This window comes from Dipodomys ordii, unplaced genomic scaffold (genome assembly GCF_000151885.1).
Source record: "Dipodomys ordii isolate 6190 unplaced genomic scaffold, Dord_2.0 Scaffold1, whole genome shotgun sequence".
NCBI lineage: Eukaryota > Metazoa > Chordata > Mammalia > Rodentia > Heteromyidae > Dipodomys > Dipodomys ordii.
In genome coordinates, this window is record NW_012267217.1 from 21,646,888 (window position 1) to 21,659,848 (window position 12,961).

A 12,961-nucleotide genomic window follows, 5' to 3' on the forward strand; every position below is an offset into this window, starting at 1 on the left:
ACTCAGAGAAGACCTTTATAAAAAGGTGATATTGGAGTTGGAACTTGAAGAATGAGGAGGAGTTAGGCATATCAACATTTAAGGGAAACAGATTTAAAGTGGCACAGCTTTGAGAGCCTTAAGCAAGAATGTACACGGTTTGGGGCTTGGGTGCAATAGCTCATGACTGTGATCTCATTTATTGAGATTTGCAATCCAGTCTAGCCCTTGAAACACTTTAGTGAAACCTCAATGAAACTAGCCCATGTGCTTGTCATTTCAGATGTGTGTGTGTGAGAGGTATAAACAGGAAGATGTTGATCTAGGCTGGCCCATGGCAAACACAAAAGACTTTATCCAAAAAAATAAGTAAATAAATAAAGCAAAAGGGGCCTAGCTGAAGTGGTACACTTCCTGGCTAATAGTCTGCCTAGCAGCTGTGAGAACCTGACTTCGAACCCCAGTACTAACTCCCCCAAACAAAAACAACTATGCAGCATATGTAGGGATATTTGAAACCCAGGAAGGTGACCTATAGGGTTGAATTTATGTGAAGGCAGAAAGCCTTCTAACCCCAGTTAGGATTTTCCTCTAGGAAGCATGAATGTTTCTGTGGAGCGGTGGTTTGACAAGAGGGCTAAGTTGGAGAGGATGATAGTAGTGCAGGTGAAAAAAGGGGACTAGGAGGGATGAGTAGAGGAAAGTAGGTACAGGTATAATATGTTTAGGGATAAAACAGATTAAACCTGCTAGTGAGGAAGCTGTGGATGAGATATAGATGAATTTCAAAGACTGTAGAAATCTTTGAAAAAAATTACCTTGTTTGAGGCAATCAGCATTTTTACATTTTACAGTGCTCAGGTCTATCAGCAGTCTGCAACAACTAAAAGCTTTATTTGTTTTTTATTCAGGTGACATTTCTAGGCTTTAATGAAGAAACAGATGCTGCTCATATACAGGTATGGTCAATTTATTGAACTGGAAGCAACAGCAGGAGATTATTATTATTTTTTTTTTGGTCCGGTAGTGGGGCCTGAACTCTGGGCCTGGGCGCTATCCCTCAGCTCTTCAGCTCAAGGCTAGCGCTCTACCACCTGAGCCACAGCGCCACTTCCGGTATTTTTCTTTTTCCTTATGTGGTGCTGAGGAATCGAACCCAGGGCCTCATACATGCAAGGCAAGCGCTCTACCACTGAGCCACCTTCCCAGCCCTAGCAGGAGATTATTTGGAACAGATTTAGGAACTGAACAGTATACCTTGATACCTTAAATTTACATTAAATTATTGGTATCTTCTTAATATTAAGTGAAAATATATGGTACCTTTGGAGTATTCTTTGGACCTTTTCTTCCTTTCATGTGGTATGTAGTATGTGACATTTTCCCTCATTTTGATGGCTTTTATAATTTAACCTCAACAATATAAATTCGTATATATTTCAGCTGAGAAAGTTAACTGTAAAAGTAAATTTATAAACTGTCAGTATTAGCCAATGCAAAAAATTTATTAGTAGGAGGGGGTAACAGTACTCGATAGGAAATGTACTCATTACCTCACTCATGTGACTGTAACCCCTCTGTGCAGTATCTTTACAATAAAAATATTAAAAAAAATTTTATTAGTGTGTTTTATTTAGGCATAGAGGGTTTGATACTTGAGATTTAATATTAACAAATTGAAACAGAAATTGAAAGTGTGGTTGAAGCTCCTTTTCATGCTGCAGCTTGAATTTGATTGCTACAAGTTTCCTGTTCCGATTAGTGTCTCCTATTAGGAAGAGCATTAGGAATATTATTCAGAGGAACTTTACAGCTTTCTGAATACTCCCCAGAAAGTGATTATGGATGAAAACTCTGTTGTATGTCTTGTTACCTTAGCTGGGAGAAAATCACTTGGTCAGAAGGAACAGAGAATATATTATTGGGAATATTAGCTAGAAAGAGAAATAGTCCAAAGTGTTTCTCTGTTACTTTTTCTTTCAGTTAGTGATAAAACCATGTTTACAAAGGAAAGTACTCTTTAAGGGTCAAAGACTTGAAAATTTCTGCAGCTGGATAAAATATTTACATGAAAAGGCAAACAAAATGATAAAGAACTGCTTTCTTTTTCTTTAGCCTTCATAAAACTTTGAGTTAGAGTCTGATATAGTAACTTTAAGAGGAGTAGAAAAATGGACTTACACTTCACAAAGCAAAAATTTTAATTCTGAGGAAATACTTCCAGTAGGCAAGAATCCTGTGAGAGAATTCTAGAGTTAAACCTAAGACTCATAGGTTAACATTGACTAAAAATATTAAATTCCCAATTGTTCTGGGTATATGAGGTGTCATATTAAAATTCACTATAGCTTACTAAAATATGTTTCACAGGGTATGGTAATAGTAATATTCAATGATTTTAGTATGCATTTTTAAATTAAAAATGGGGTTTCTGTGGATAATGAACTGCAGATGTGAATTATTATAAAACTATTTATTAGTACTACTTAGGATTTTTAGATATAATATTGTAACTTTAACAGTATTCTATTGTATTACTTATTGTTCTTATTTTAAATTAGGATTTAGCTGCAGTTTCTTTGGAACTTCCAGATCTTCTGAATTCACTCCACTTCTGTAGTCTAAATGAAAATGAAATTATTTGTATGAAGGATATAAGTAAAACATCAGATATAAACAGCCGTCCTCTAAATCAGGTAATTTATAATGAGTATTTCAGAGCAAGTTTTAGTATATTTGGTCAGGAATATTAAACTTCTTGGATGAAGGTTTTTGTTTTAATGCCTCCTCAAGGTAATAGTATTCCTAAGAAATCTAACACAGGGGCTGGGAATGTGGCTCAGTGGTAGAGTGCTTTCATAGCATGCATGAAGCCCTGGGTTTGATTCCTCAGCACCACATAAACAGAAAACGCTGGAAGTGGCACTGTGATTCAAGTGGTAGAGTGCTAATATTGAGCAAAAGAAGCTTAGAGACATTGCCCAGGCCCTGAGTTCAAGCCCCTAGACTGGCCAAAAAAACCCAAAAGACAACAAAAAAAACCCAAATCTAACTCAAGAAATGTTGATATCCTTGAAATGTAGTATAATTTTGGTCATAGCTCATAAATTTGATTTCCATCTGTGAAGTTCTATAAGTGATGTGCAAGTGCATTTTATTTATTTAGTTGTAACAATATAAGGGCTTGAACTTGGAGATCCATACTCTTGCTGGGCTTTTTTGCTCATGTCTTAGTACTCCATCACTTGAACTACGCCCGTAATTTCAAGTTTTAAAGATAATAGTCTGCAGGATTTATTTGTCTGCCCAGGCTGACTTCAAACCTCAATCCTAAGATCTCAGCCTCCTGAGTAAAAAGAATTATACATATGAGCCACAAGTGCCAGACTCATATTAATTTTTAATGTAAATTGATTCTTCTTTAATGTCTTTAATTCCAACTTTGTACAAGGCATAGGGACTTTTCTTCTTTATAGCCACTTCCAGATTTATATAAACAATGATGTATTTTAGAGACTGTACTTCATTCATTTTCTGGTTAGGAACTTTCCATGTGAAATCATCACCCAAAGATATATGTATTTTTAAAAAGATAAATGTTTATTAAAAAATAGAAAATGTTTCATTTCATACAAGTAGTTAATTTTATAATCAACCTTTAGTTCATTACTGCTTGATAATGTATAAAAGAAAAATGCTTTACATCATAAGAGACATAACATTATAACTGAACCAATAGATTGAAAAATTGGATTTGTTTTTATTCCATTATAAGATAACTGCTTTGTCCTTTGTGAGGTCTACTGATTAAAAATGGAACTGCTTACCTCGGTTCCATAATTATATGCTTTATTCATATTTATTCATTGTGACTTAAGGGGTGGTTATTGCCTTTAATTTCTACTTTTTCAAATAAATAATTTGTCAATATTTATATTTATCACATTGATAATATGTAAGAGAAAATCTAGCAACTTGGTATTGTTAATCAACAGTAAACATTATTAGCTTTAATGCTAGAGAAATTTAAATAAAAGGGAACTTCTTTAAAAAAATTGACAGAAAAAGTGACATCATGCTGAAAGTTACAGGAAAATGGGACAAAAAAATGAAATACAACTTGGTTTCTGTTCTCAGACAGTTTATATTGTAGTTGATAACACAAGGGAATGATTAGACACATGACAAGGTTTCATAGTAATATAGGAAACTTAATTGACCAAGGGAATGCATAGTAGGTGCTATAGCATTTAAATAGATAGAATTTGAATACATGGATAAGAGAAAACTAGAATGTGGGACATTAAAGGAGGGAGAAAAGAATAAAATTATTATAACTATATAAAAATATTATAAAATAAGTGAGCCTTTCAGGATACAGGCACTTCATGCTTTTTTGTTATTATTATTATTTTCACTTTTGTTTTTGCTCTGAGTCTGTATTTCTGAGCTGCACTACCAGATAATATATTTTGTATTTAAAATTAATATTGTCTCTATGGTCTTTTTTTTCTTTTCCTAGAATCATCATTCTGGAATGCTTTGTGTTATGAGAGTGTCACCTACATTACCAAGACTCAGAATTGATTTTATCTTTAGTCTTCTAAGTAAATATGCCACTGGTATAAGATACACCCTGGACACATTCTTGCATCAGAGGCGTCAGCTTGAGATCACTGATGAAGATGATGATGATGATGATGATACCAACCAGTCTGTGTCTTCCATAGAGGATGATTTTGTCACAGCTTTTGAGCAATTAGAAGAAGAAACTTCAAAGCCACATGATGATGGTTTGTTTTTCTTGCTAGATATTTTTTAGAAATTATAGATTGAAATTGAAAGTTTAAGTTTAAGGTTCAAAGGAAGATTTGTTCATTTGAAATTTATGTTAAAATTTGGTCTGATTTAAACATTTTAACCCTTTATCTGAGGAATTAATTTATCTGGTTTTTACCTTTATTGTTCACCTGGCTTCTAATTTTGCTCTTTCTATTCGTATTTAAGTAATGCCATTATCAAATGCCAACCTTTCTAGTTTCAGATATCAGAAGAAGTATCAGTGGAGTCACCATAGTAGAGTTTCTCATTTGCATGATAGCATGCTATAAGCATTCCATAGATATCTACAAATTATAATAGTAAAAGACATATTTTCATCCAAATGTTACTTGTGATGAATCTTCCTTTTAAATCACAAAGTATAGAAAGGATGTTAAAATAAACATTTTTGTGCTTTAATATCAATTTATTCCATTGATTTAACATTTGTATAATAATTTTATTAGTGTGTATTGGTCATACAAGGGGGGGTTTCACTGTAACATTTCCATATATTTTATAATATAGGTATACACATACACACACACTCATACTGTATAACATGATCAAACACATCCTTCTCTTTCCCATATTTTCCCTCTTCTTAAAACAATTTTAGCAAGCTTTATTTTTGAAACGTCATATAGAGCAACACATTGTCCTATGTTGTACTTTAACCAGGGACAATATAATATCTTTTAAGTCTAGATTCTGCAAATGAGGTGAAAACATGATATTTGGCTTTTTAGTTTTTCTTGTTTAGCATGATAATCTCCAGCTCCATTCACTTTCCTACAAATGACTTTAAGTTTGTAAAAATTCTGTTCTAGAATAATGCAATCACTTTATTCTTTTCTTATAGGAATAAATATTTCCACACTAAAGAGCCAATGTGATGCTGCCTCTCAGACTACTTCTGGTCATCTCTTAGAAACCCATGATTTAAAGACACTGGTTAGCTCTGGACAGCCAAAGTCATTGGATAAACCTCCATCTTTTGTAAATACTCTGGAACACAAAGAACCACCTGTGAAAACTTCAGTTACAACATCTGTTTCAGAGCCTTGGATCCAAAGAAGTTTCTATAAGTCATCTAATGCTTCAGATAAAGGTAGTGATATACAGAAAACACTTTTTTCTTCGTCTCCTGCCTACTCATCTGAATCTGAATGTTCTAGTCCAAGTCCTGTTATTTTCTTGGATGAAGAGGGATATCAAAAAATTTTAAAAGCTAAACTTGAACTGCCTAAAATTCCTGTGATGAAAGATGATATAGAGGATTCAGACTCAGAAGTCAGTGAATTTTTTGACAGTTTTGATCAGTTTGATGAATTAGAACAATCTTTAGAAACTTCCTGTCTCCTTATAAAGGAGCCTGCTGTAGGGAAGTCATTGCAGAAGAAAGGGCACAAACATGAAAAATCTTGTATGAATCCTCAAAAATTCAAGTTTGATTGTCCAGCTCTTCCAGCTAACGTTAGAAAGCCAACTCCTCGTAAACCAGAATCTCCATACAGCAACCTGGGTGATACTCCAGATTCTCCCCGCCCAGCAAAGGCATCGGGAGATGATAGTGGTTTGTTTAGCCCTGTTCGATCCTCTGCTTTTAGTCCTCTTGGAAACTATACTCCTGCTGAATGTTTTTGCCAGACAGATATTGGTGGAGATAAGAGTCTTGAAAATCACAGTTCTACTTATCACACTTACGAAGATTATGCAAATAGTTTTTCATGTGAAGTTCTAGGCTCAATTCTTCATCCTCAAAATGCTAATGCAATGTCAAACATTAATAGCATTAAAAGGAGAGATAAAATTGTAGCTTTTAAGCATGGAAACCTTGATCAAAAAAATAAATCTAAAAGTAAATCTTTAATGATTAAAGATAGCATTCAGAAATTTGCAGCAGATCTTGTGGAGAAAAGTTTTGGCAGTGCATTTAAAGACTTACAGAAAGGAGTCTCTTCATGTACCAATGCACTGTGCCACTTAGCCATCAAATTGACATCATCTGTTTTTCAGATGGCATTTAATGAACTAAGACGACAGCGTGCATTTTACCTGAAAGAACGTGCCATTGGTAGTCTGGCTAATTTTTTGGTGAGTGAAGCCTTATCAAACGCCTTGAAAGATTTACAGTATGTGAAGAGGCAGATATTTACAAACACAGTTGCTAGATTTGCTACAGATCTTGCAGAAGAACTTGTTTTTGAAGGTATCATGGAGGTGTGTCAGTTTTCATATCCTCCAACACCTGCATCTCCACAGGGCCATTCATTTGACTTTGAAGACAAAGTAGTGAAATCATATGCAAAAGATTTGTCTGAATCTGTTATACAGGAAGCATTCATTGAGCTATCACAAGTTGATGTGACCTTCACGACAAAGGCAGCAGTTAGTGTTTCTATGGATAACAACAAGTATGTGAGTGCAGAAAGCATGCCATCCACACAGACCTTTCCATTTTCTCCATCTTTCAACAGTCCATCAAGTGTGGCAACAAAACCAATACTGGACTACAAAAAAGAATACACAGTGCAGCAGGCCTTGATTTGTACTTCAGGAGTTGTCACTTCCATACCAGTACCTTTGGCAGGAAGTGCCCTTCTCCCATATCATATTTCATCTACTTTGTTTCAAGCTAAGTCTCATGGGTCATCTATTGATAGTAATACAAATGGTGATTCCACCCAAATAGATGTTACTGCGAAAAACAAAGAGGAAGTAGCTTGTATGAGAAATACTGGTTTACCTTCAGAACCCAGTCCAGATACTCAGAATGATTTAAAACCAACTAATGTTACTGACATGCAGAATTCTTCAAAACCAACAAATGGTCCAGGGATTATTAGCAACTTTTCTGCTGCAATGGTGCATACAATAGTAAATGAAACTTTAGAATCAATGACATCATTCAAAGTTACAAAAACAGTTGATGAAAAGACAGACTATTTAACTAAAACAATAAAGGGGAAAACTTCTTTTCCTCAATGTGATCAAGCAACATCACAGCAGAGTGAAGCTTGCAATAAGGATGTGTTTGCTGAACAGTTATCTAAATCTATTATTAAACATTCCATAGATAAAAGCAAAACAGTGACCCCAAATTTAGATAAAACTGCAGTATGTAAAAGAGGCTTGCCTATTCTTGAAGAAGGATCACAGCTGACCTTGGAAAAGTTCCCTAAATTTCTTGAGGCTCACTATCACTTACCTCACTGTTCATTTTCATTTGGAAAAGATAGTGTTCCAGAATGTAAAGAGACTATTGATGCTTATGGACTTCCTGTAGAGATGGTGCCACCTGGTGCGAGTCAGAAAGCTGATTTGAAGGAACTTCCTAAAGATAAACTGGTGAAAAAACATCCAAATAACACAGCAATTGAGCCCTTGTCTTTTGGACATGATAGTTCTTTTCATCACTCACATACTTTGTCATCTCCAGTACTTACCTGTGTAGATGGCCTACACATGGAAGATAAACAGAAAATCAAAGAGAGAAATGTAATACCCAATACTCCTCCATCAACTCCTCTAGTACCCTCCCAGGCTGGTTCTGAATGGGACATCAAGAAATTAACCAAAAAGCTCAAGGGGGAATTAGCCAAAGAATTTGCACCTGCTACACCACCTTCTACACCTCATAACTCCTCTGTTGGTAGTTTGACTGAAAATGAACAACATACTATAGAAAAAGAAGAATTCATGCTGAAACTCATGCGATCTCTTTCTGAAGAAGTTGAAAGTGGTGAAGGTGAAGAGCATCCAGAAGTGGATGTCAAGTCAGAGAACTCAGGGAAGAAAGTTCAGTTTGCAGAAGCCCTGGCTACACACATCATCTCTTTTGCAACTGAGATGGTAGCCTCCCATATAGATCATGAAATAACTCAAGAACCCAAGGTTCAAAATCCTTGCTTAAGTGTTCAGAGTCCAAGAAGTACATTGCCTACTTTTGTCAGTCATTCAGATGACAATTTACAAACTTGCAATTTTGCAGGTAATATGGCCGCAGAAGTTATTGTAGAAACTGAGAAAACAGCAAAAGTTCGGAGTTGTGCACTTTTCAGGCAGAAGAAGAACAGTTGTTATCATGATGGTGACCAAGACAGGTCAGAAGAGAAGTTGGATACAGAGGTTGTAGCACACCCCAGAGAAGTGGATCCATTTATTCTGTCCTTACCACCAAGTTCTGGGATGTCGGGTCTGACATACAAGTATCCTAGCTGTGAAAGTGTGACAGATGAATATGCAGGTCATATTATCCAAATATTAAAACAGGAAGGTGGTAATGGTGAGTTAATAATGGATCAGTATGCCAATAGACTTGCTTATCGATCCATTAAGTCAGGATTACAAGCAGCAGCTAAGATAGCCAAGAAGAAGTATAACTCAAAAATGTTCCCTGAGCAAAGTTCACAAGTGAAAAGCAGCAATGAGCTGTTCATATTCTCAAAGAAGGAGCACCACCTTGAAGTAGAGAAAACAAGACAAAGGAAAAGAAATGGAGGTCACATTTGCAAAAACCAAACTTGTGAAAAGACACAGGATTCGTGTAGAAATGATTGCTCTGAACTGTATAGTTTCTCGGCCTCTCTTGCTCACAGTATAACAAGAGATGTTAAAAAAGAGTTAACAGCACCTGCCATTGACTCAACAAAATCCCTAACAGATACTTGCCTTTTTGAAAAAACTGGATGTGTTGAAGATACTGAATGTGTCACTAAACCAGAATTTCCTAAATCTCTTCAGCGTTCCTTACAAAACTGTGGCTTTTACCATCATGCTGGCAGCTTTGGTGAATATGGTTCAGGGGATAATGTTATCCAAACCATAGAACAGTATGCTAAAAAAGTAGCAGATGATACTTTAGAACTTGGCTTAGGATCCACAGTTTTCCAAGTGACTGAGGCTACGAAATTGGTGGATAGGATCACTTATGCTGAAAAATTGTCACCTCTTATAAATCAAGCTTGCAGATATTGTGACCTTAAAGAATTCCATGATTGTACTGGAAACTCATCCCAGCAGTTTTCCAGACAGGGGTCATGTGCTAGTAGGAAGCCAGCTTCAAATCCAAACCTTAGCAACATCTATCAGAAATCTAGAATTTTTCATCTTGATGTCCCTCAAATTCATGTTAATCTTGATAAAAAGACAGTGCTTGCGGAGAAAATAGTTGCTGAAGCCATTGAGAAAGCAGAGAGAGAGCTGAGCAACACCAGTTTGGCAGCTGATAGTGGAATTGGACAAGATGGCATTAGCTTTGCTGAAAGCCTTACCACAGAAATAATGACCTCTGCCATGATGAATGTTGGGCATGATTTCAGCAGGTAAGTTTGAGATTTCTTTTGGGTCAGGATAATAGGATGAAAAGCTAATTTTGAGCATGTCGTAGGGACTTCATAAAATTATGATTATTTTCATCTTAATGTTACAAAAATTTTCTGTTTCATTTGTGTATGGCTTCATATTCTACCCATAGCTTTCATACATTTTTGTCTCCTGATCCCTTTTGAGGGAAGGATTGTCCATTTACAGGGCTGGAAGATGAAGGTTAGAGAACATAATCACCTTGTCAAGTTCATGGAGCTATGAAGCAGGTAAAGTTGAATCAAAGCACAGCTAGAGAATTTTATGCAGCAAATGTAGCTCACTAGCATATATTAGTTAGCTATTCTGAGGTAAAATTTTCTTTTCTGGTGGGGGTAGTACTTGAGTTAAAACTTTGGGCTTGATTAGATGACTCTTTTACTGCTTGAGCCATGCCCCCAGTCTGGCTTTTTGAGTAGTTGAAACAGAAACCCAACAACTATCTGAAAAAGGTCATGAGCCCTATCATAGACTTACATTTTCTTTGTTCCTACATTGTGATGATGAGCGTAATACATTGTTACAAAAAATGACTAAGTGATAAAAAATATATTTGATAGAACTTTCCTCATATAAGTAGCCTCAGGTTGTTTTTATCCTAGCCTTATGGGGAGAAAACTGTATAGCTTGAAGATTCTAAAATATCTTTCCAGGGCCTGGCAACTACCATTGCTATTCATTCATTCTTTGATCACCTTTCTTCTTAGACCTGGGGAATAGATAGTCCCTGGAGTTCTTCTGGTAACCCAACTTTTTATCTAGGTGATGTTTACAAAGAAAATTAATTCTTTGCCTGTTTCCCTTAATTGTACTAGGATCTTGTACATGCTGTTAAAAGTTTGAATGTGGCTTAGTGGTAGAATGCTTGCCTAGCATGCATGAAGCCCTGGGTTCGAATCCTTAGTACCACATAAACAGAAAAAGACAGAAGTGGTGCTGTTCTTAAGTGGTAGAGTGCAAGCACAAAGAAGCTCAGGAACAGTGACCAGCCTTGAGTTCAAGCCCCAGGATTGGCAAAAAAAAAAAAAAAAAGTTTGACTCTGATGTGTACATTTTGTTTCAAATGTTAATATCATCTCTCAAGCTGGAAGGAAAATTCATTCAAATGAATTATCCTCTTAAGACATTATTTGGGTTTTATGATTCAAGGAAGTAATGCTAAGTATGTCACACAGCTGTTATGTTCACAGTAATGGCATATGGCTATCAAGTGGAATATACTGTCACAGTACTATGTGATAGAAGAACAGAACATGTAGACTCTCAACCCAAATCATCATTAAATAACTTGGTCATTAAATGACTAGCAGTCATAAAAACTTTCGTTTCCCCAAAAATGTAGCATATATGAGGAGTTTTCCAAAAGAACAAAGTTGTGCTACTATTATTCAGAATTATAGTGAGCCTGCCTCACTATGTATCAAATTAAATACAAATGAAATACAAAAGAAACATTGCCTAGATAGGAAGATGGTAGTTCAAGGACTATTCTGCTCACTGGGATATAAAGTGAAACAGACCAAAATCTGTTTTCTGGGAGCTTATGATAGAATAAGACAGACACTAGCTAAATAAACTATATGGTGTATTCCATACTGAAAAGTGCTTCAGAGGGAGAAGCAAGCAAGAAAGTGAGTCAGGGAGTACTGGTACAGTTATGGCAACAGCACTTAATAATGGTTTGCAGTTTTAAGTGGGTTACAAGGGAAGCAATATTGGTAAAATAATGTTTGCGCCATGAAGATGAAGAGAGAATAGATCATTGGAAATCAGAGAGAAATGGTTCCAAGCAAAGACCTAGGCGTGTTCATGTTTGGAAAGAGGCTATTATTGGCAAAAGATGGCAAGTGATAAGGAGAATATTGTAAGATGGAACAACTAGTGTTTTTTAATGACTTAACATTCTTTTTTTTTTTGTCGGTCGTGGGGCTTGAACTCTGGGCCTGGGCGCTGTCCCTCAGCTCTTCAGCTCAAGGCGAGCGCCACTTGAGCTACAGCGCCACTTCCGGTTTTCTGGTGGTTTATTGGAGATAGGAGTCTCACGGTCTTTCCTGCCCGGGCTGGCTTTGAACCTCGATTCTCAGATCTCAGCCTCCTGAGTAGCTAGGATTACAGGCGTGAGCCACCGGCGCCCGGCTGACTTAACATTCTTATTCTGATTGGTGAGAAGCCATTGGCAGGTTTCCCTAAGAAGTCTGATATTTTTCTTCTTGTTGATAAACATCACTTTCTCAACACTTTGAGAATAGTACAGAAAAGGGACAATTAAGATAGTTGAACAATGAATGGACTTTGTAACAATGTGGTAGAAATATAAATGCTTCTTAAGTGAAAACAATGAAAAGAGCTTTGGTCCATGCTCTTACCTTGAATAAATTTGGCTAGTTTGATTTTATGTTTGACTGAAACTACTATAATTCCTTTCAGTAATTTTTAAAAAGTTATTCTTAAAGCCAAATGGAGGTTCTTTTAGTGCCAATAAAAGTACTGTTTTACAAAACACTTAAAGCTTATTATACTCCTCTATAATGTCTCAGTTAAAACTGAGCTGTTTTAAACAGACCTTAGGTAAATGATGCATCCATAATATGCATGATGAATCCATAATAGATTGGTACCTCAGTTAACTTTGTCTTTTCTTTTCTTTTCCTTAACCAACCTTCCTCCCTCCCTCCTTCCCTCCTTCCCTCTTTCCCTCCTTCCCTCCCTCCTTCCCTCCCTCCCTCCCTCCTTCCCTCCTTTCTTTCTTTCTTTTCTTTCCTTTCTTTCTTTCTCTTTCTTTCTTTCTTTCTTT

At 36.1% G+C, this 12,961-nt stretch overlaps 1 protein-coding gene across 7 annotated transcripts in view; it reads left to right on the forward strand.

Moving 5' to 3' along the window:
• Positions 1–12,961, forward strand: part of Akap11 (A kinase (PRKA) anchor protein 11) — a 49,435-nt gene that overhangs the window by 21,699 nt on the left and 14,775 nt on the right. For 3 of the 7 annotated variants that reach the window (XM_013009379.1, XM_013009371.1, XM_013009388.1), the window contains exons 4-7: positions 891–938; positions 2,541–2,675; positions 4,502–4,772; positions 5,663–10,127. In XM_013009379.1, the coding sequence (XP_012864833.1) occupies positions 891–938; positions 2,541–2,675; positions 4,502–4,772; positions 5,663–10,127 (4,919 nt within the window). Of the gene's footprint in view, positions 1–890; positions 939–2,540; positions 2,676–4,501; positions 4,773–5,662; positions 10,128–10,279; positions 10,398–12,961 lie in introns of those variants that run through there. The other 4 variants (XM_013009398.1, XM_013009423.1, XM_013009415.1 and 1 more) reach the window with 4 other exon arrangements.